The sequence below is a fragment of the Pseudochaenichthys georgianus genome, chromosome 9 (assembly GCF_902827115.2).
Source record: "Pseudochaenichthys georgianus chromosome 9, fPseGeo1.2, whole genome shotgun sequence".
NCBI classification, from domain to species: domain Eukaryota; kingdom Metazoa; phylum Chordata; class Actinopteri; order Perciformes; family Channichthyidae; genus Pseudochaenichthys; species Pseudochaenichthys georgianus.
The window spans coordinates 11,421,756-11,439,875 of NC_047511.1; the positions used below are offsets into that span (position 1 = coordinate 11,421,756).

The following is an 18,120-nucleotide window of genomic DNA, read 5'->3' on the forward strand; positions in this document are numbered from 1 at the left end:
AGAATTTAGAATTATGAATTATAATACGTCAATTATAACAACAAAGCTGGTAGTATTTATTATTGCCATCACAATAATGAACACTTTGCAATTCTTCTCATACTGCCTGTTCTGCAGCACCTCTTCTCACCCTCTGTCTGAAACCATAGCCCAGTCTGCTCTGATTGGTTAGCTGGCCTGCTCTGTTGTGATTGCTCAACTGCTTATAGATGTCCCGCCCCTTAGCCTATCACATACAATGTGTTGGAGCACTAGCCTATACAAGCGAGACCATGTTACGAAGATAAACAAATGAGTCCAATTTCAGCGGGTCAGGTGTTTCAGGCAGGGGAGCGAGTGTGGGAGAGAAACTCCCTCTGGAGAAACTTTGAGATTCAAGCCTTTGCAGACCATTTACATGTACACAAATCTATATAACGATAAGGAAAGGGAAGACCCAAAGAGCATAGTAGGGCCGCTTCAAGACTTGGTAATTATTTTGCTTGGAGAACCTGGTTTAGAATCCGGCTCAGGACCATTTACATCTTGTCTCCCCCCTTCAACTCAGTCTCTTCAATAAAAAAGCACTGGTGGCCCAAAAAACATTTTAATTAAATGACTAGCGAACATCTAACCACATGTAAAGCGCTTTGAGCACTGGAAAAAGCGCTATAATAAATGTAAGGAATTATTATTATTATGTGCTTGTGAAAAAATTAACTTATTAAATCATGCGAGTCAGCACTGACCTGGAACTGGAAGGAGTCTCTATTTGAACCACTGCCGAAGTGGCGGTACCAGACTGTGCCATCATTTACGTCCTGCTGAGAGAAGGAAGTGGTGGCCGTGAAGCCTCGGTCATCGCTTAGCAACGGGCTCCAGCTTTCTGAGGGGCCGTCAGCTGGCATGGACACCAACACCACCTCACCTGAGACAGAGAAAGGGGGAAGGTTGAGCTGTTTCTCTCACTTAATATCAAACAATGTCCAGATGATATCCAACCAGGATCAGGGACAGGAGTGCTTTTAATTTGGCTAATAACTAGGGCTGCCTCTAACAAATATTATCATAATTGATACATCTTTTGATAATTTTTCTAGATTAGGCGTATGGTCTATGAAATGATGATTTTGATGTCTGTTTTTGTTTATAAAGTCGCGAGTTCTTATCATATAGTGATAATGTATGTACCCATCGATTCTGTGTCATCTCACGATGCAAATCGATGTGTTGGATGTGCAGAAAGGATAAATAATAAGGTTTTATGAGTGAGTTTCGGTAGCATTTCGGTAGCATTTTTCGCTCGTTGCTAATTCAGAGGCTCAGCGTTAGCATTGAAGGGTTTAAAAAAAGAAAAAAATATCAGTTAGATGAGTTTCTTCCCGTTACATGGATATAAAACATTCATAGTTTATTAAATGTTAAGATGCCCTCAGACACTGTTGTTGCAGGAGGGCCCCGGTACCGGAGTATCTCGGGCTTAACAGGTTAAAAGCAGGAGATATCCATATTTCAGTGGCTGAAAACACTGCATTTTTTAGATCTTTGTAAGAATCAACCAAACTGAAGCCAAGATGAAGATTATGCAATCTTCCAGATCTCTAAATATGTGAAGCTGTTGAGTAAGCATAACATGTTTGTGAAAAAGTGTGTACCATATTTAGGCTGTCCGTCTGAGACGACGATGGTGTAAACGATGTCTTCGCTGCTGACTCCCTTGTAGTCTGTCTGCAGGTATTTTCTATCCAGGCGCACCATGCCTCCTTCCTTTACCCAGGTCATTGGCACGGACATCACCTGTAGAGCGTCAGCAGCCTGAAACACACAAATATGAATTTGAAAACTTTTAACATTGTGGTTGGCCTCCATTTTGATACGGCCAGTTCTGCAAAGTCCACAAGAAAACGTTGACAGGATGATTTGTTAGCATTTGAAAATTAAAACATATCCTCTCCAGTTTGCCATTTGTTTCCCTAGCAAAGAGCTTAACAGATGCCAATGACGTTAGCATGAATTAGCCGCAGGTGCAGTAACACAATCAAGGGTTATTCATCTAAATGTACTCTCAAACATAGTGAGCTGAACAATATGTTCGAGTATTACTCATACTGAGAAACCCCATGTGGTATATACATGGGCGTCGCAGCCATTATATGAGGGTGGGACAAGTCCCCCCCACTTTTCAAATGATTCGTTTAGACCCCCCCACTTTTACCATGTGGAAAGTCCGGGAATCGGTCTATCCACTCGCTTATTGAGAGAATGCCCAAATCAATGAAACTCCGTACCATGTTTTCACTGCTACTTTGTACCAAGGCAGATTCTCACATAGCGCGCATGTTCAAGGAGTGTTGTCGTAGTTGGACCGCTCGATCTGTTGTATGAAGCGATGCCGGTAGCGGAGGTAAGGCACACACACCAAGTGTTCAGGAAATGGTTAATACAGCGAAAATCAAAGCTGACGATCTCTTGGTTTGATATGTTTTCTCCCCCAGACAACATGGACATAAGAAAAAAAAATTCAAAGAAGAGGAAAGTAAGTAATCAGCTGGTAGCAGTTAATCAGTTAACAGTGATGGCTGCGGCGGCATCTCACTTCTGGAGAGGAGTTTCGTCTTTATGTCATGATTCTTTCACACACAGTGACGTCACGAGCTACCCACAATGCAACACGCACCATATATATATATATAAATACGGCATTTTCCTGGAGGTGCAAATATCCTGGAAGTGCAAATATAAACAGCTAGCTAACGTAGCCAGGCACAGACACAAGGGTTTTTTTTCTGAATTAACGACCGAAGAAATCGCTGCATGTCTTCGGATTACATCTCTTCGGATTACATCTCTGGACTTGAGGGGTGTGCTCTAGGTCGTTACCAGAGTGAACTAGAGCTGTGTGGGTTGTCAGATTGCCCTTACAGACTGCCTGCAGATGTATGGAAAAACGACAGTGGCCTTCGTCGATTTTGGCTGCATCTACGTCTAATTTCTGGAAACACCAGGTGAATACCCCACTTGTCACAATAATATTATCATGCCATTGCATATATGTGGTATATTAGAGTTGACTTGATATTGATTAAGGCAATAGACTATGATATTCTGTACAGGAAGCTTAGCAACACCTAGACGGCTAGACAGCTGCTTGCACCTCGCGTAAAACGGCGGATAACGGAAGTACGGTGTCGCGCTCGGCCCAATACCCGTATGTGTGTGTGAAAGAATAGAGAGATACACAGAATAGTTTAGATGAGAAAAGGAATCGAAATGCCAGGTTACTAGTATTTATCATGTAAACAGGGAACATGAATAACCCGATCTCTCTGTGCTCATGTAACACCATATCCCCATATGATCATAACATGTCCGAGACGCAGTCAGTGTGTTTTACTGGAGCCTCAATTCGATAAGAGATTATTTTCTGAGTTCTTTAACTTCGGTACTGTCTCTCAATATGATAATGTGCATTATGTTTTAATTATACTTCTTATCATTCAGCGTTTTGTGTGAGTTTATGTTTTACTGAGTGCTTATAGGCAATTTCCATCCCAGTATTCAGTTAACTATTTATTTTCTGTGCACATTACATAGACTAGCTAATATTCTACCTACTGCTTGGGACTTTGAGTCTTCAAAATGTCCAATGTCACAGACTGGGACTTACTTTAGAGTCAGTTGTATTTACATTCAGTATGACTTGTTATGATTCAATGTGAAAGAGTAGACTGCTCAATAAATAATGATCTCTTCACCACCTCTCTTGACATCTAGGCGCGTGAGAGTGAGTCAGAGGCAGAACACAGGGACAGTGGAGAGAGGTCCGTTGCTGAGGTGAGTGATGAAAGGGAAATGACAGTTTAGAGTAAATTGTGATGTGGACTCTCATCCAGAATGTTAAGGAAATCAGTGGGGATATTGAACAGGAAGCATTTCAGTCAAGGGGCATCATGTGACCAATATAGAGAGAAGAGCAACATTTATTTGAACATTTAAGTCAATGATACCATTCCTAGGTGAACTTAACATCCGTATGGAGTCAGATCCGTCTCAATATTAATAAATGCTCACAGAAGGATTCACAAATGTATTTTGCGTTTTATATATAAATGACTCTCCACAACAATATCTCTCAATGTACTCACAAATATTTATTGTTGTATATAAATGTACAAAAAATGGGCATTTAAACTGCTTTTTATTCATTCAAAGACGGCTCTGAATTAATAATCATATATGTTTCCTTTCTTTACTACTGGATGAAATTACAAAATGTACCCATCATTTTCCTCATGCTAGTATAGCCACATAAAAGTATCAAACCACCTGTTAAAATGCACCAGAATACAGGAAATCAAATTTTTTTTTTGGGGGAGGACCCCACACCCCCCGTTAAAAATGTCCCCCCCACATTCAGGATGCTTCCTACGCCCATGGGTATATAGAGAAATCAAAACAGACTCATTGTTCCTCAGGTGCAGCCGGATGCCACTTTCACTTTGTTTTGTCACAGTTTGTGCAGCTTGTTTGATTCCACATCTGTTGTAACCTCAGGATTGTGAGTCCCAGGAGCCTGTCGTAAAGCCCTGTCAATCAGAGGCAGCGTACCTGAGTGCTAAGCCTGGAGTCAGCTCCACCAATCGGAAGTAATATATCAATCTGTGCTTTCTCTGTCTGAGACCACAACTTTTGAATCTGACTTGCTTTGGTGCTGAGACAGAGTAACTCATCGTTTTGCTCGCCCTCCTCCGAAGCAGAGAACAAAGAGCAGGATCCTTCCCAGCAAGCTCACGGAGCTGTGGATGATTCAGTGTCGCTGCAGGATATTTCAGCAGGGAAGATGCCTGCTGTCAGGAAGGGTTTGATACTAGACCTCCTACTCTCTTACTCACTGTGTCACCCTGCTGCTTGAATAAAAACAGGTAGGATACACTTCTGGGGCATGGAAAAACACAACCAGCTATTTATTCTGTAAACAGTAGCTCCACACTTACAACTCGGTGTCAAAAATAGTTTACTGGATACTGCCTGGGAAAATCTTATACAGTAAGAAATCAATGGAAAACAATGATCCTATTTTACCAACATTCTGTATATGCACCAACAAAATCATCATTAGCTCACAGGTGATGTGACTTTCCCCTTACTCAACAGGATACATGTGGACTAAATTAAAGGTCCCTGTACACATGTATACAACAATAGTATTTAATTTCATTATATAGTACACTCCAAATATAAAAAGTGGAAGTGGCCACCATGGCGTCCCTCATTGGTTTGGGAGTACTGCTAGCCACAGAATTTGCTACATTTACAGGCGCAGTTTTGTTTTTCAGGGATCAAAATCAAACAAAACATCACAGGGTGGAGCTAAGTACAAGTACAGCCGATTGGCCGATGCAGAGCAAACAATGTTCCAATTAACCCTCCAGAACTGAAAACACACTATGAATGGGTTCAACATCTACGAAAAATCATGGACCAACAAACAGTCAATCAGAGGGTAGCCCCACCTTAATGCATACACTGCGCACAAAATCCTACATTTTAAACAGAATAGGACCAACATTAAAATGTACATGCTGCATTGAACAAGACTTAAAACAAGCAGTTAAGACCATTTAACTCATTACGAAAACTATCACTGAGGTAATTAATCAAGTGAGAAGTGGTGTCATTTTCTCATAGACTTCTATACAATTACCATTAGAGTTGACATGTTTAAGGCAACGTTTGCCTATTGAAAAAAACGTTGGTACCACTTTCTAATTTACATTATATATGTAGATGAGTACATTACATTATATTACATTTAATTTAGCTGACACTTTTTGCTGAAAAGCAAGAATCCTGTACGTACATTTTCTATCTATCAGCCCAACAAGATTAAGTACCAAAGCATTAGCTTCCATTAATGCCAAACGTGTGTAAGTGCTACGTACACAAGAGCACATACAAACCTGTTTGGCCAAGGTTAAGTCCAAACAGGTGAGTTTCCAGCCTGCGACGGAGGATGTATAGTACTTACTATACAGTAAGTTGCTTTGGATAAAAGCGTCAGCTAAATGCAATGTAATGTAATGTAATAGACTCTCTGCTGTCCTGATATCAACTGGGAGCTCGTTCAGCCATTTTGGGGCAAGGATAGCAAACAGGTTTTAGTTTAGGGGTACCTGGGTCCAAAGGAGTAGCAAGCCGATTGGCCAATGCAGAGCAAAGTGCTAGTGTATATCATAAATAATAACACATTTTGGGTTGTCATATTGTAAGACCAAAATAATAAAATTAACAAGAATCAATGCAGACTTGTTGGCTTATTAGAAACTAAGTGGATATTAAATTAATGATTGTTTTCGCATTAAGAAGTAGAAAATGGGCTACTAACCCAAAACGTGTTCATTTGCTATTTTCTGCAGGAGATCAGTGCAATGCCAGAAACACTGTGGCAGTGGGTGATAATAGATTACAAGCGTGTGCCCAGGTGTGTGAGAGTTTGAGTGTGCGCGTGTGTGGCTGTCTGTGTTTGCAGATAACAACCTGCCGGCCATCTGTGGCTCTTCTGCCTGCCGTGCGGCTCATCCGATATCACACTATTTCAGTGTAGCAGCAGGAAAATCATTCCAGACAAGAAGCAGAGGAAACACACAAGTCAGCATGGCAGGCTTTTAACTCAGAGGACCACATCATCAAAGAGATTATCAGCCTCTCCCGATGAACACCAAAGTCTCTAAAGGACTCTCAGAAACCCAGAAACAGCACAATAAAAAGGATTTACAAATGTGCCAATACTCCTGATTTCCCCTGCTCTTTGTCCTGCAGCTGCAACTCCACTTGGTAATTTTTATAATTTTCTTTCTTGGATAACACACAAATCCAATGATGTTTTCTTCTCTTGAGTGAGAATGCTGTTGCCTCATTAGAAAGAAAGTCTCAGCTCCTTTAGACAGGTGTAATAAAATGAAAGGATCTTGGAAATGTTTTTACTTTTTGACCTCTGAGAGGGAATTTGGAGGATTTAATTTCAGATTGTTGAGAGATAAGCGCAGATAAGGTGCTTACTCAGTTAAGAAAATAGAAAAATGTGGTTATTAAACAGCTGTCAAATTAATATGGGGGTTATAAACAATACATGCAAAAAGAAAAATGCAATATCACATTCCTAAGGATATATTTTTTAAACTCCATAAACAAACTTTACATGCACCAAACTTTATATAGCACACTACAGGAAAGGGAAACCCCCAACAAGCTAAATAGGGCCCCTATGGCAAATGTATCAGATTGCAGTCAACTTTTAGAGAATCAATAACATATATAAAAATGATATCAATTGATTATCTATTAGTGTTAAATATAGGCAGGAGGTGAGGGGGTTGGGATAATTGAAGGTAGGGATGTAACGATCACCTATTCTTTGGTCCCGATCCGATTCCGATCATTTGATTTTGACAATCTGCCGATACCGATTTTTCCCGATCCGATCTTTATGCAATGCATTAAGAGAAAAAAAAGGTACCAGATAACGGCTGGTCATCCAACGCGATGAATTCAGCTATCTTGGCTGTTATTTTGTTGGTCTTTTCACTGTTCTGGGGCAGTTTCTCTTTCCTTTTAAAAGTCTCTGAAAGTGTCGGTTGTTTCAGTGCCGTTACCTGAGTGGCCGCTGTGTACTCGTCGTGTTGTTGTTAGTGTTTGTTTCTCAGGTAGCGTATTAGATTGGTCGTGTTGAACTCTGTTCTTTCCACCACGCGGAACCTCCGCCTTGCAAACATTGCATCTGGCTGTTACACTGCCTTCGCTTTCAATTTTATAATACTTCCAAACTCCTGACATTTTCTCTGTCCCGACTCCCGAGTCACCAGCTGACCGTAGCCTCTCGTTAGCTTACTGCTACTATTAGACACTGCGCCATTTGAGAGAAATAAGCAACCAGGTCTATGAAAACAAGCCCAAAAGAAGCAACACATACATGATGTTGTGTAATTTTAAACCAAAACTAAGGCCTCAGGATGACTTTAAGACGTGAACATGGTCATTTTTGTTTTGTAATTTTAAATAAATTCATAAAAAAAAGTATATATAAAAAAAAAAAAAAGATTCCCGATCCCCGATTTTTTTCTCCCGATTCCGATCTTTTGAAAATCACGTGATCGGCTCTGATCCCCGATCACGTGATCGGATCATCTCTAATTGCAGGCCATTAGCCCATGCAGCATGCAAAAAGTTCACACCCTTATGTTGGCCAAAAGTATTTCATGGAAAAACAACCTAAACAACATTATTCTCTCCTTAGCCGCAGCACATTTGGGAACAAATGCATGAAAAGTGCATATCAGAGACCTTTGAAGGGCTTTGAGCCAGCAGGCCTGAGATGGACTGTAAATAGAGTTGTACTGGATGGAGAGGTTTTGGCTGCAGTCCACGAAAACAGAAAGAAATGACTTTGTCGAGATAAAGAGTCGGCGCAATCCATAAAACATCGACTTGCAGTCGGCCAGGATGATCATGCTTTTGTAATGACAGTGGCATTGTCATCTCTCATAATCCATAATTCCACGAGGCGAGGGGTGATGGACACGTCAAACCGTTGAAAGTCACAGAATGGAGATTTAATCTTTATAACATTATAATTGAATCTAACTTAAACATGCCGCTGTGGTGTCTTGAAATCAGACCACGCAGCAAAAGTAAACATCAGGGCTCTGTGACCGCCAGCTTGACAGAAACAAATCACAGCAATCGAAAAATGTAATCACAGGCTTTGATATATGCAGTATCGCCAAAAAGAGGAATCTTCCAAAACGAATTTTCATATTCTCCAAGCGCTCAGCAGGAGAAGACCTAAACGATCTTTGACAATAAAGCTGAGCCATTAGCCCACCAAAGCTGGATGAATGATCAGAAAAAAATATCTAATTCCCTTCCATTGCTGCAGAGAAACAGAAGAGCCCGAGGGTCTTTCAGAGGCTCAAAGTGTTCTCCCTGTGACAGTAATTGAAAGCCAAGGGTCCTGCTTCCTATTCTGGCGAGCAGCAGCTCCGCTCAGGGCTCAGGAGAGAGCGAGTCCATCCATCAGAGGGTCATTAAGGGTCTGATTAGCCTCCTGCTTTAGAGTTTAGTAATCCCACTTTCACAAGGCCTATTGTCCCAGAAACAGCCTCGCACTGAGAGCCGCTGCTACAGCCTGGATGGTGGGCTTGGAAGGACAATAAGTGCCAAGCTCCGAAAGCTACAGCCTACACTCAGCGTTCCTTACAACGATATCTTGACTCACGCCTTTTATGGTTTATTTGTAGGGGTGTAAGTAATGGTATCCGTATTCGTCCCGTACCGTCACGGTTCAGACGTCACGGTTCAGACGTCACGGTTCGGCACATGCAGTCACACGACGAATAAGCCTGTCATTCAGGGCAGTATCCATTACACTATTTATAATCCAGGGGGCGGTATTGCGCCTAAAAGCTGTTTGCCAGCCGCCCTTAAACAACATGAAGAACAAGAAGAAACACAACAACAAAACTAACAAAATACAAGAAGAAGAAAAGTTAGTATGGCGATCTCAGATAACACACAGGAGCTAGAACCCACCTGCTTCTTTTAAATCAGCTGTGTGGGAACATTTCGGGTTCCCTGTGGACTACAATAACGATGGAGTGCGAGTGGTGGATCGGACGAGGACGGTGTGTCGGCGTTGTTAGACAGCGGTGCGGTATGCTAATAGAAACACATGCCAAACATGCTAAATTATATCAGAAGGCATCACCCAGATGTGCCAATCACCGGAGCCGGCAAAAGACAACAGCAGTTCAACAGCTGATCCCCTCTGTTTTTAAGAAGCCAATAGACATGAAAGCCGTGAGACCAAAATAAATAACGGAGGCTATTGGCATATATATTTCAACGGCTATGCGCTCTTGCCATGACTTCTGTGAACCGTTACACCCCTATTTATTTGTGCTATTCAATATTTGTACAACGATGTTTTTTCACTAAGTTCCCTAAACCAGAAGATACTTCCTCTCTACTTTGTATGGATGAGCTTCACCGCTCAGTTTGACAGCCGATGAAAAGGGAGGACAATAAAAGTTGAACACACACCGGCAGCAACATCCAGTGTTTGCCCGGATTATCTGCTCAAAGAAATTGGCTTTTTGGTCTTTGTTATGATGGTCTGAAAGAAATGCCAAAAACAGGCTTTTTCTCCAATTTATACCGTGAAAGTTTCGATAGTTTCACACAGAAATTGGCAGAACACAGAAAAAAAAGCACGTTTGGTGAAGTGTTTTCTCTCACGCGACGGTAGGAGCCATCTCCTCATTGGAAAAATCAAAAAGACGCTGGCACTCAGAAACAGCCAATATGAGGGCACAGGGGCTTTTATTAATGTTCGCTTTGTTGAAGCCAAGGTTCATAAAGTCATTGTTTAACGTTAAGTACAATTTTGGTTTGTACTGTGTCAATTTTTATGTTCTTGCATTGTTCTAATCGAATCCATGCAACTTCCCTACAGTTTGGTGATGAATGATTTTGCATATTTTTCCCATTCACTTTTAAAAGTGGCTTCCTCGGCAGCCGCACTGCTTCCTCAGCAGCGGCAGTGTTACAGCTATTGTAGATGACTTGGCGTGTTGTCAGTTACCCAAAACAGCTAGGGTTGGAACTTCAATCTGAACGTGAATATCAAAAATCTTGTGAAGTGATGTTACTTAAAACCTGTTAGACCCCAAGCCTGTTTTTAAGGTCTCAGGCTCAAAAATGACGTTTCCAGAACAAATGACCATAACTACACTTCTAAAAGGGGAACATGAATAATCTTTTTTCACAAAGTAATGATAAACCTGTGAGTTGGATGTAGAAAAGTCAGAATCAATATAGATGCTTTTTATTTTAAAGAAAATTCAGATTGAACATAGTAAACAACTGTAAATTATAGTGTCCGTCCAAAAAATATGTTTTACTTAGTAAACTACCCTTGGATGATGGGTTAGTAGACTAAAAGCTTTAGGAATCCAAATTACAACATATAATAAGTACCCTGTATCAAGATTGATGCAAAACAAGTGACATGTTTTATTTAGAGAGGTTTAACAAAATAGACTCCACCTCTGGGATGATTTGGGTGGAAATGAGCGTTTTTACAGTTTCTCTGGAACCCATTGGTCGATTTTGGTGATTGACATCTCTTTCTGACCGTTAGAGCCAATATAATCGTAGGGGAGTTTTCACATAGACACCAAGGTTAACACAAAAAGGGGGCTTTGCTTTGCGCATGCAGCTTTGCATCAGAGTGAACCTATCTCTCGCTCTGACATCTGGAAACGGAAAAGCAGGTTTATTGCTTATGGATTATCAGAAATCATTTCAAAGGGACACAGACACGTTGGATTAACCTATGGATTAACTTCAGCAGCATTTGTATCGTTTGAATGCCATTGAAGACCACTTTTGACCAGACAACGACCAAGGTAGGCCATGTTGCCGGTTTTAGCTAGCTAGCGCCACATGTTTTGATATCTGTTCTTGTTATTATCTCCGCGAGTTCTTATCATAGAGTGATGATGTATGTACCTAACGATGCTGTGTCTTCTCACGATACTAGTCGATATATTGGATGTGCAGAAAATATAAATAATAAGGGTTTTATGAGTGAGTTTCTGTGCAGTAATCTGTTAGCATTTTTCGCTCGTTGCTAATTCAGAGGCTCAGCTTTAGCATTGTGGGTTTAAAAAAAAAAAAAAAAAAAAATGTGTTAGCCGAGTTTCTTCCCGTTACATGGACATAAAACATTAATAGTTTATTACATCTTAAGAAGCCCTCAGACACTTTTGCTTGCAGATGTTGTGATTTCGGCCCCTTCGGCGGGTCCGTGGGGTTTAAGAGGTTTTAACTGCACATAGTATGTGCATTTGTACAACACAGTGCAGTTAATGAATGGAAGCTAAAAACATGCAGGGAACTGCAGATGTGCTACTGACTTTCAAATGATCCAATAGCAGAATACATTTTTTACTTTTCTTGTTGGGGAGTCACTAAAGAAAAAGAAAAAAGATAAGCCAATGGATTTCACTATACAAATAGTAATATTGAAAAGATAGCATGCAATTGTACATTTAAATTAGCACATGAGGCATTATCTTATGTAATATGTGCTTACATGCAGACAATTCCATAACAGTACTCTTAACATCAGATCAATCCAGAGTCCACTGGTTTTATTGAGGCATTTCAGGCAGGGAAAGAAACTCCTAGCAGGAATTATATTTTGGGATTATAGCCTTTGCAGACATATATATATACAAAATACCTAAATAACACACTACAGGAAAGCGAAAGCACAATATGGCCCCTTTAACTGGACAGCTTCACACCAGTGAAACGGGGCCTTTTTTTCGTTTTCTATGGTGCTGCCAGCAGACAATATCACTGCAGTAACTGCTCCCCACCCCTTTATTTCCTTAATGACCTCTATTCTTTAGCCATCTAGCTGTGTAAATCTAGCTGTGTAAAACATTGAGAACACTGCTGGGACTCGTCCAAAAAGCTTCCGACATAAATCAAAATAATTCTTTCGGCGTTCCATCATGCTGTCCATCCTGCTCTGTCCAAAGCAGGACAGAATGCAGCATCAGGAAATGTTTCCGTAACTGGACACTGGTGTGTCTGTGAGTGGGATGTTATTGATTTACAGAAGGGTAAAGCAGAGGAGTTGAGCCTGAAGCAAACCATCTGTATGCAGCCATACAAACAAAGATGCCCTCCAAAACCAAAGGAAATACATCACTGAAAAGTTTCTCTGGCAAAAGTATAACTGGCTAGGGTTGGGAACCGAAATTCGGTTCCAGATGAGAACCGATAAGAAAATGCCGGATACCCATACAAAATACACCATTTTGGTTCTGCTTAACGGTTCCTAAACGCGGTAGACCCTGTATTCCACCGGGTCCGTCTGCGCCGCGGCGCCCCGGTGGAATACAGCCAGGGTTAGGGAGGACTGGCCATCTGTGTGTTCTGGAGAATCTCTGAACGGCCAGTCGTCAGCGGGCCGTGGAATCGAAACGGGGAATCGATAAGAACCGGAATCGGAATCGATAAATTTCAAACGATACCATATAACTGGCACACAACGAGGTTGGATGTTGTTTGGCTTCTATTTCAATGATATTACATTTAAACCAATGTGCTTTAAACCATCTTGGTCACGGAACGCAGAGAAAAAAACCATTGGAATAATATCCGTATTTTTTTGTATACTTTAGACGTGAGACCTGATTTAAAACTGTCAATACACAAGTCACAACAAGAACAAATATTTGACTACTTGGAAACACGTACTCTAAGAACAGAACCTTTTTTGTTCAGCATATTTTGAGACATTACAATACAGGGAACTGGTCTGACCTTGTGTGTAAACGCTGCTAAAAAGACTCGATAAAGTGTCCTCACTTTTCAAACGTCCCTTCTCCTAGGTCCCCACCAAGACTGAGTTTAAACACACTTACACACGTACACTGTTGCCCATAAAGCTGGAATAAATTATTTGTGTACCTCTTCTCGTGAAATGATTGGCACAATGTGATTTATTCTTGAGAGTTAAAGTGTATATCTTCTCAACACTTCATTGGTCATTCTCTTCCAAAGATACCACAGTGAAAATCAAATAGGAATAAAAAGAGGAATGTGTCTGAAAACAAAATGGATTCCAACTTTATGGGCAACGGTGTATAAACATCTAAACCAATGTGCTTAAAAACAACTGCTGGCACGGAACGCAGGAGAAAACTTCTTTGGGATACTATCTGTTTTTGTTTGTACAATTACACACATGTGAGACCTTGTACTGTAAGAACATACATTATTGGTTCAGCATGTTTTGAGGACTGACTGAGATACAATATGTATTATGACTTGTATTTAACTCCTTATTCAAATGTCATGTAGGGACCTGGTCTGACCTTGAATATAAACGCTGCTAAAAAACCTCGACAAAGTGTCCTTCCTTTTTCAGACTGAACTTACTCCTAGGTCCCCACAAAGACTGAGTCACAAATGTACACACATGTATGTCTCTGATGCTTGTCTGTCTATACATATTCAATATCGAAAGCAGGTCCTTCCTTGTCTCCAGTGCAATGTATGCTGCCAAATGTGTCTCATGCCAAACACCCCCCCCCCCCTCCGGTCACGGTGGCCAGTGCCTGTTGCAAGATAATTGCGTCCTTGTCAGAAAACCTCAGCAGAAGACATGAACGATGACAGAAGAGGGATAGCGGCTACCATTTCCAAGGCCTGACCTGCTCTTTCTGATACGGTGCTTAAATATGAGGGGATCAGCCTGTGCCTCCAGCAAACGACTTTTACGGATAAAGTCAACAAAGCACGCTGTGTGGAAACTGTCAAGCATGTCCGTGTGATAAATGCTCAAGTTGAGACAATTGAAAGAGTGTAGAGGAATATAGTGGATGTTAAAGATGTTCAAACAGCCAGTCAGAGAATGAATAATGTTGTCTCTGTAGCAAGGTGAATGAATCACTTTTAGAAATCAGTTTTCTTTTGACACTAATGCAGCTACCTTGAATGTGACTACTCAACTTTAAACGTCTTTCTCTTCCTATCTATTGAATTTGAGGAAAGACACAGAAGTAAGTCCTCAAGTTTATTTCAATGAGTCAAATCTGTATTCATACAATTACAGCTTGAAAATGAAGTTCACTTCAGCACAAGTTTTCTCTGTCTCAGAATATGTTGAAATGCCAAAAAATAAATTACAATTATGCTGTCCCTAAAATCATGTAAAATAGACACTTCATCTGTAGAAAGAACCGCAGATAAAAAGGATGACTTATTTGCTTCTATTTTCACGTGTAGTCAGCAGTTTCCCTTCCCGTAGTCTCACTTTTTAACACATCTGTTGTGAACTTCTGGACTTCGGCTCATCCCACAAGCTGATCTGTTTGGAAAAAAAAAATCGCCCTTTTCGTTTCAGTCTGAAAACTATAGTTGGTATGATGGATGCTGGAGCTTTGAGCTACAACACAATCATTTCGCTGAGTTGTAAAACACAGAAATGTCATCCAGTATTGATAGGAGGATTGATGCAGGTCTTGTTCCTCTGCAGAGATGCTTGCATGGAGCCAGTGAGCAGCGGGATGACTCTAAATTAAACCCAGAGGCTTAAAAAATACATTTTTTCGTGTTTTTATTATCTTTGTGTGCCAAGTTTAAGCTTTGGAGGCAACAATTGAACTTTAAAAAAAAAATGTTTTCGACCACCATAGCCAAGAGAAAATGTAAGAAACAAAGTTAAAGGAGTCTGTCTTGGCTAAGAGACTGTACACTTGTGTTACAGTAAAACATCAGCCCTGAGCCATTCATCTCCCATCCTCCCCCTCTGTCCTCCCTACCTTCTGATTGATGTGGACTTGGAGGAGAATATTCCTGTAGCTGTGTCCGTCGTTGACCTGCAGCACCATCCCGTCCTCCGCCCCCTCGGAGCCGTCGTGGATGTACTGGATCTGTTCCCGTGACAATTCCTCCAGCTTGAATCTGCTGAGCGTCCGGTCGCCGTGTAGACGTGTCAGCCGGCCGTGGCGGGGCGGTTCAAGGACCATGACCAAAACATCGGCTGGGTTGTCGGGGTCGTCGACCTGTAGGACCGACTTGGTGATGGTTGCCATGGCTCCACGGCTCTGCACGGGTAAAGGAGTGAGAGTCACAACCACTGGGGGCTGGAAAGGAATAAAGAAAAGACAAAGAGAGGCTGTGAGAAAGAACATACTTTGATAAATATCAGACAGATGCGACAAAGATAGATTCATTTAAGATAGCTCTTTTTTTATGGTAAAAAGCAGAGTTTCAGTTTCACCGTTAAAAGGCTGTCAGACAGCATAGCAAGAGGACAAAACAATTTATTTAAATAGATGATGACTTTTTTATTCTCTAAAAAGGTCGGGGCGTTAGTGCCATAGTGTCTGCCGCTGAGGGAGATGATGAAGATAAAGGTGAGGTTATGCAGGGCGCTTCATTAAGCCGCACTCAGCCAAACCTGATGCTTCGTCAAGACAGGAGGAAAGCTTAATGTCGCAAACCAAGTCATTTCAGGAGCAAAGAGGAAAGCAGTAGGCCTCTTATTGTTTCAAAATCAAATTCATTTTGGCCCGTTCGCCCTTAACCCAGTGTAAGTTACTTATTTGAAAATATACTTAAAACAATAATATTTGACAAGAGGACTTCAAAGTTTATAATAAATAGCGATGATGTGCTGTATCATGTATAGAGAATACATGATTGTACACCTGAAGGTATACAAAGTAAAGATGCTTTATCTTGCACAGTTTTCCGATGTTTAAATAAACAAATAATTGCCCACATTTGTGCGGACATGAGCTCTTGAGCCTAGTACTAGTCAATGAGAAATTCTCACAGGAAAAGTGTAGGTGCATCTTTTGTGTGTCTGTGTTTTCATTTCTTACACAGGACCAAGAAAGACAAGAAAAGTGTACAGAACAGATGCCAAGAAAAGTTCATTGAAGCAGCTAATTTTAATATGACTCTCTGATCAAAGTTGTTGGCATGGCAGCTTGGCAGCGATGACGGTGCAGGTAGAGAGGCATGCGGTGCGTATACTCTGCCGTGGCCCTAAATCAAAGCAGTTGCCAGACTGGGAGCTCGGAGCCGCTCAGCAGCCCGGGTCCAATTTGTTGCCCTCGACGGCTGCTGGGTAGGCTCCAGATCTTTGCCATTGAAGCAGCAGCTTAAGCAAAATGGGACGTATAAACAGGCTGGCGCCAAAGACAAAAGTGACTTATGGAAAGTCATACACACACACACTCCCACCGTGTAAAACCAAAATGACCACTGGCTGAAAGTAACACAGAGGGAGCATGTCGTTATTCAGCCCCACATTTCTAGACTTCGGAGGAATAATCTCTGAGAGACAGGCAACTGGGCCCTCGAGCGCCCACCAAAATCCTGTGTCGTCACTTCTGCAGTTCAGAGGAGGGAAACAAAAGTTTTGGATGTGTTGGCGGGGGCTGGGGGTGTGTGTTTGCATCGCTTTCAAATCCTGCTAAGACATGCCTGCTCATTGTAGGCAACCAGTGAAATCTGTCCCCCGAGGCAGACCAAAACAAACACAGACGAGGCTTACTCACATAGGAGGGCTCACCTTTTATCCACACTCTACAGGTGAAGGTGAGGTCAGACTCATGTTTGGGAGAAAGCTGTCATCACCAACGGGGCCCATGGGGCTCTGAGGCACTTTAGGAAGATGGATACAAGTTTTTTTGTGCCGCTACCAGGTTGGTTTGTTTTTCATTCGCTCTTTATTTTGTTTGTTTTGCCCACAGTGTCTTTGCCGGATGGTATTTAACGACATGACGGGCAGAGCGGAGATGTTTCCCGAGTCGATTCCATCCCCCCTGTCTACATGTAAACCTTTGTTTGTAACACACCTTTTATCTGCTGCCCCCAAATCATGTTTTTGTGTCATGCAGTCATAACACAGACTGCTAAAGCTAGGATAGGCAGTTTATTTTAGAGGCAACCTGCCAGGATGACAGCTGTAAGTTGTTACAAAAAATAATTATTATTAAATAAATTGTTCCCCTTAAATGTGAATGAGACATGAGGTGGTTGAATATGGTAAGCGCTGACAACAATGCCCTACTCTCCCTAAAGATATCTTGTAGTCTCTTCTTAGTTCTGTGCATTTTAGGGGATGGGCTTAACTCTAATAACCAGTTTGTGATGCTTGGTCAGTTGACCTTCACTACTGTCAAACTAAACTAAAAAAGTTGTTAACCTTAAATATTGGTAAGGTTAAGGATTTGGGTTGATTTGGTCGATTTGCCCTCTCGGGTGGAGACATGGATGTATAAAGAGAACTGGATACAGCGTCAGAGACGGGGCCTGGTCATTCCTATGGGAGTTGCTCTGTGGCGCATGAAGCCCAACATGGTGCCATTAAAGATTCAAAAAGTACACGGATCATCCGAGGCCATGGATCCATAGAGCATGCACACTTCAGTTTTGCTTAAGACCCGCCTCCGATGTCTGCTCTCGGCTCAGTCAAAGGAATGGTTGGGGAAATAGCTCTGGATTCAGGTTTTAAACCCTAATGATGTAAATAAGAAATAAAAAGGG

General features: G+C 41.5%; 1 protein-coding gene across 1 annotated transcript in view; it reads right to left on the minus strand.

Annotated features, from left to right (window-relative positions):
* Positions 1–18,120, minus strand: part of fras1 (Fraser extracellular matrix complex subunit 1) — a 320,559-nt gene that overhangs the window by 90,999 nt on the left and 211,440 nt on the right. Inside the window, exons 28-30 of the mRNA XM_034090904.2 lie at positions 15,381–15,704; positions 1,635–1,794; positions 729–907 (exon numbers count right to left, since the gene is read on the minus strand). Coding sequence (XP_033946795.1) covers positions 729–907; positions 1,635–1,794; positions 15,381–15,704 — 663 coding nt within the window. The remainder of the gene's footprint in view (positions 1–728; positions 908–1,634; positions 1,795–15,380; positions 15,705–18,120) is intronic.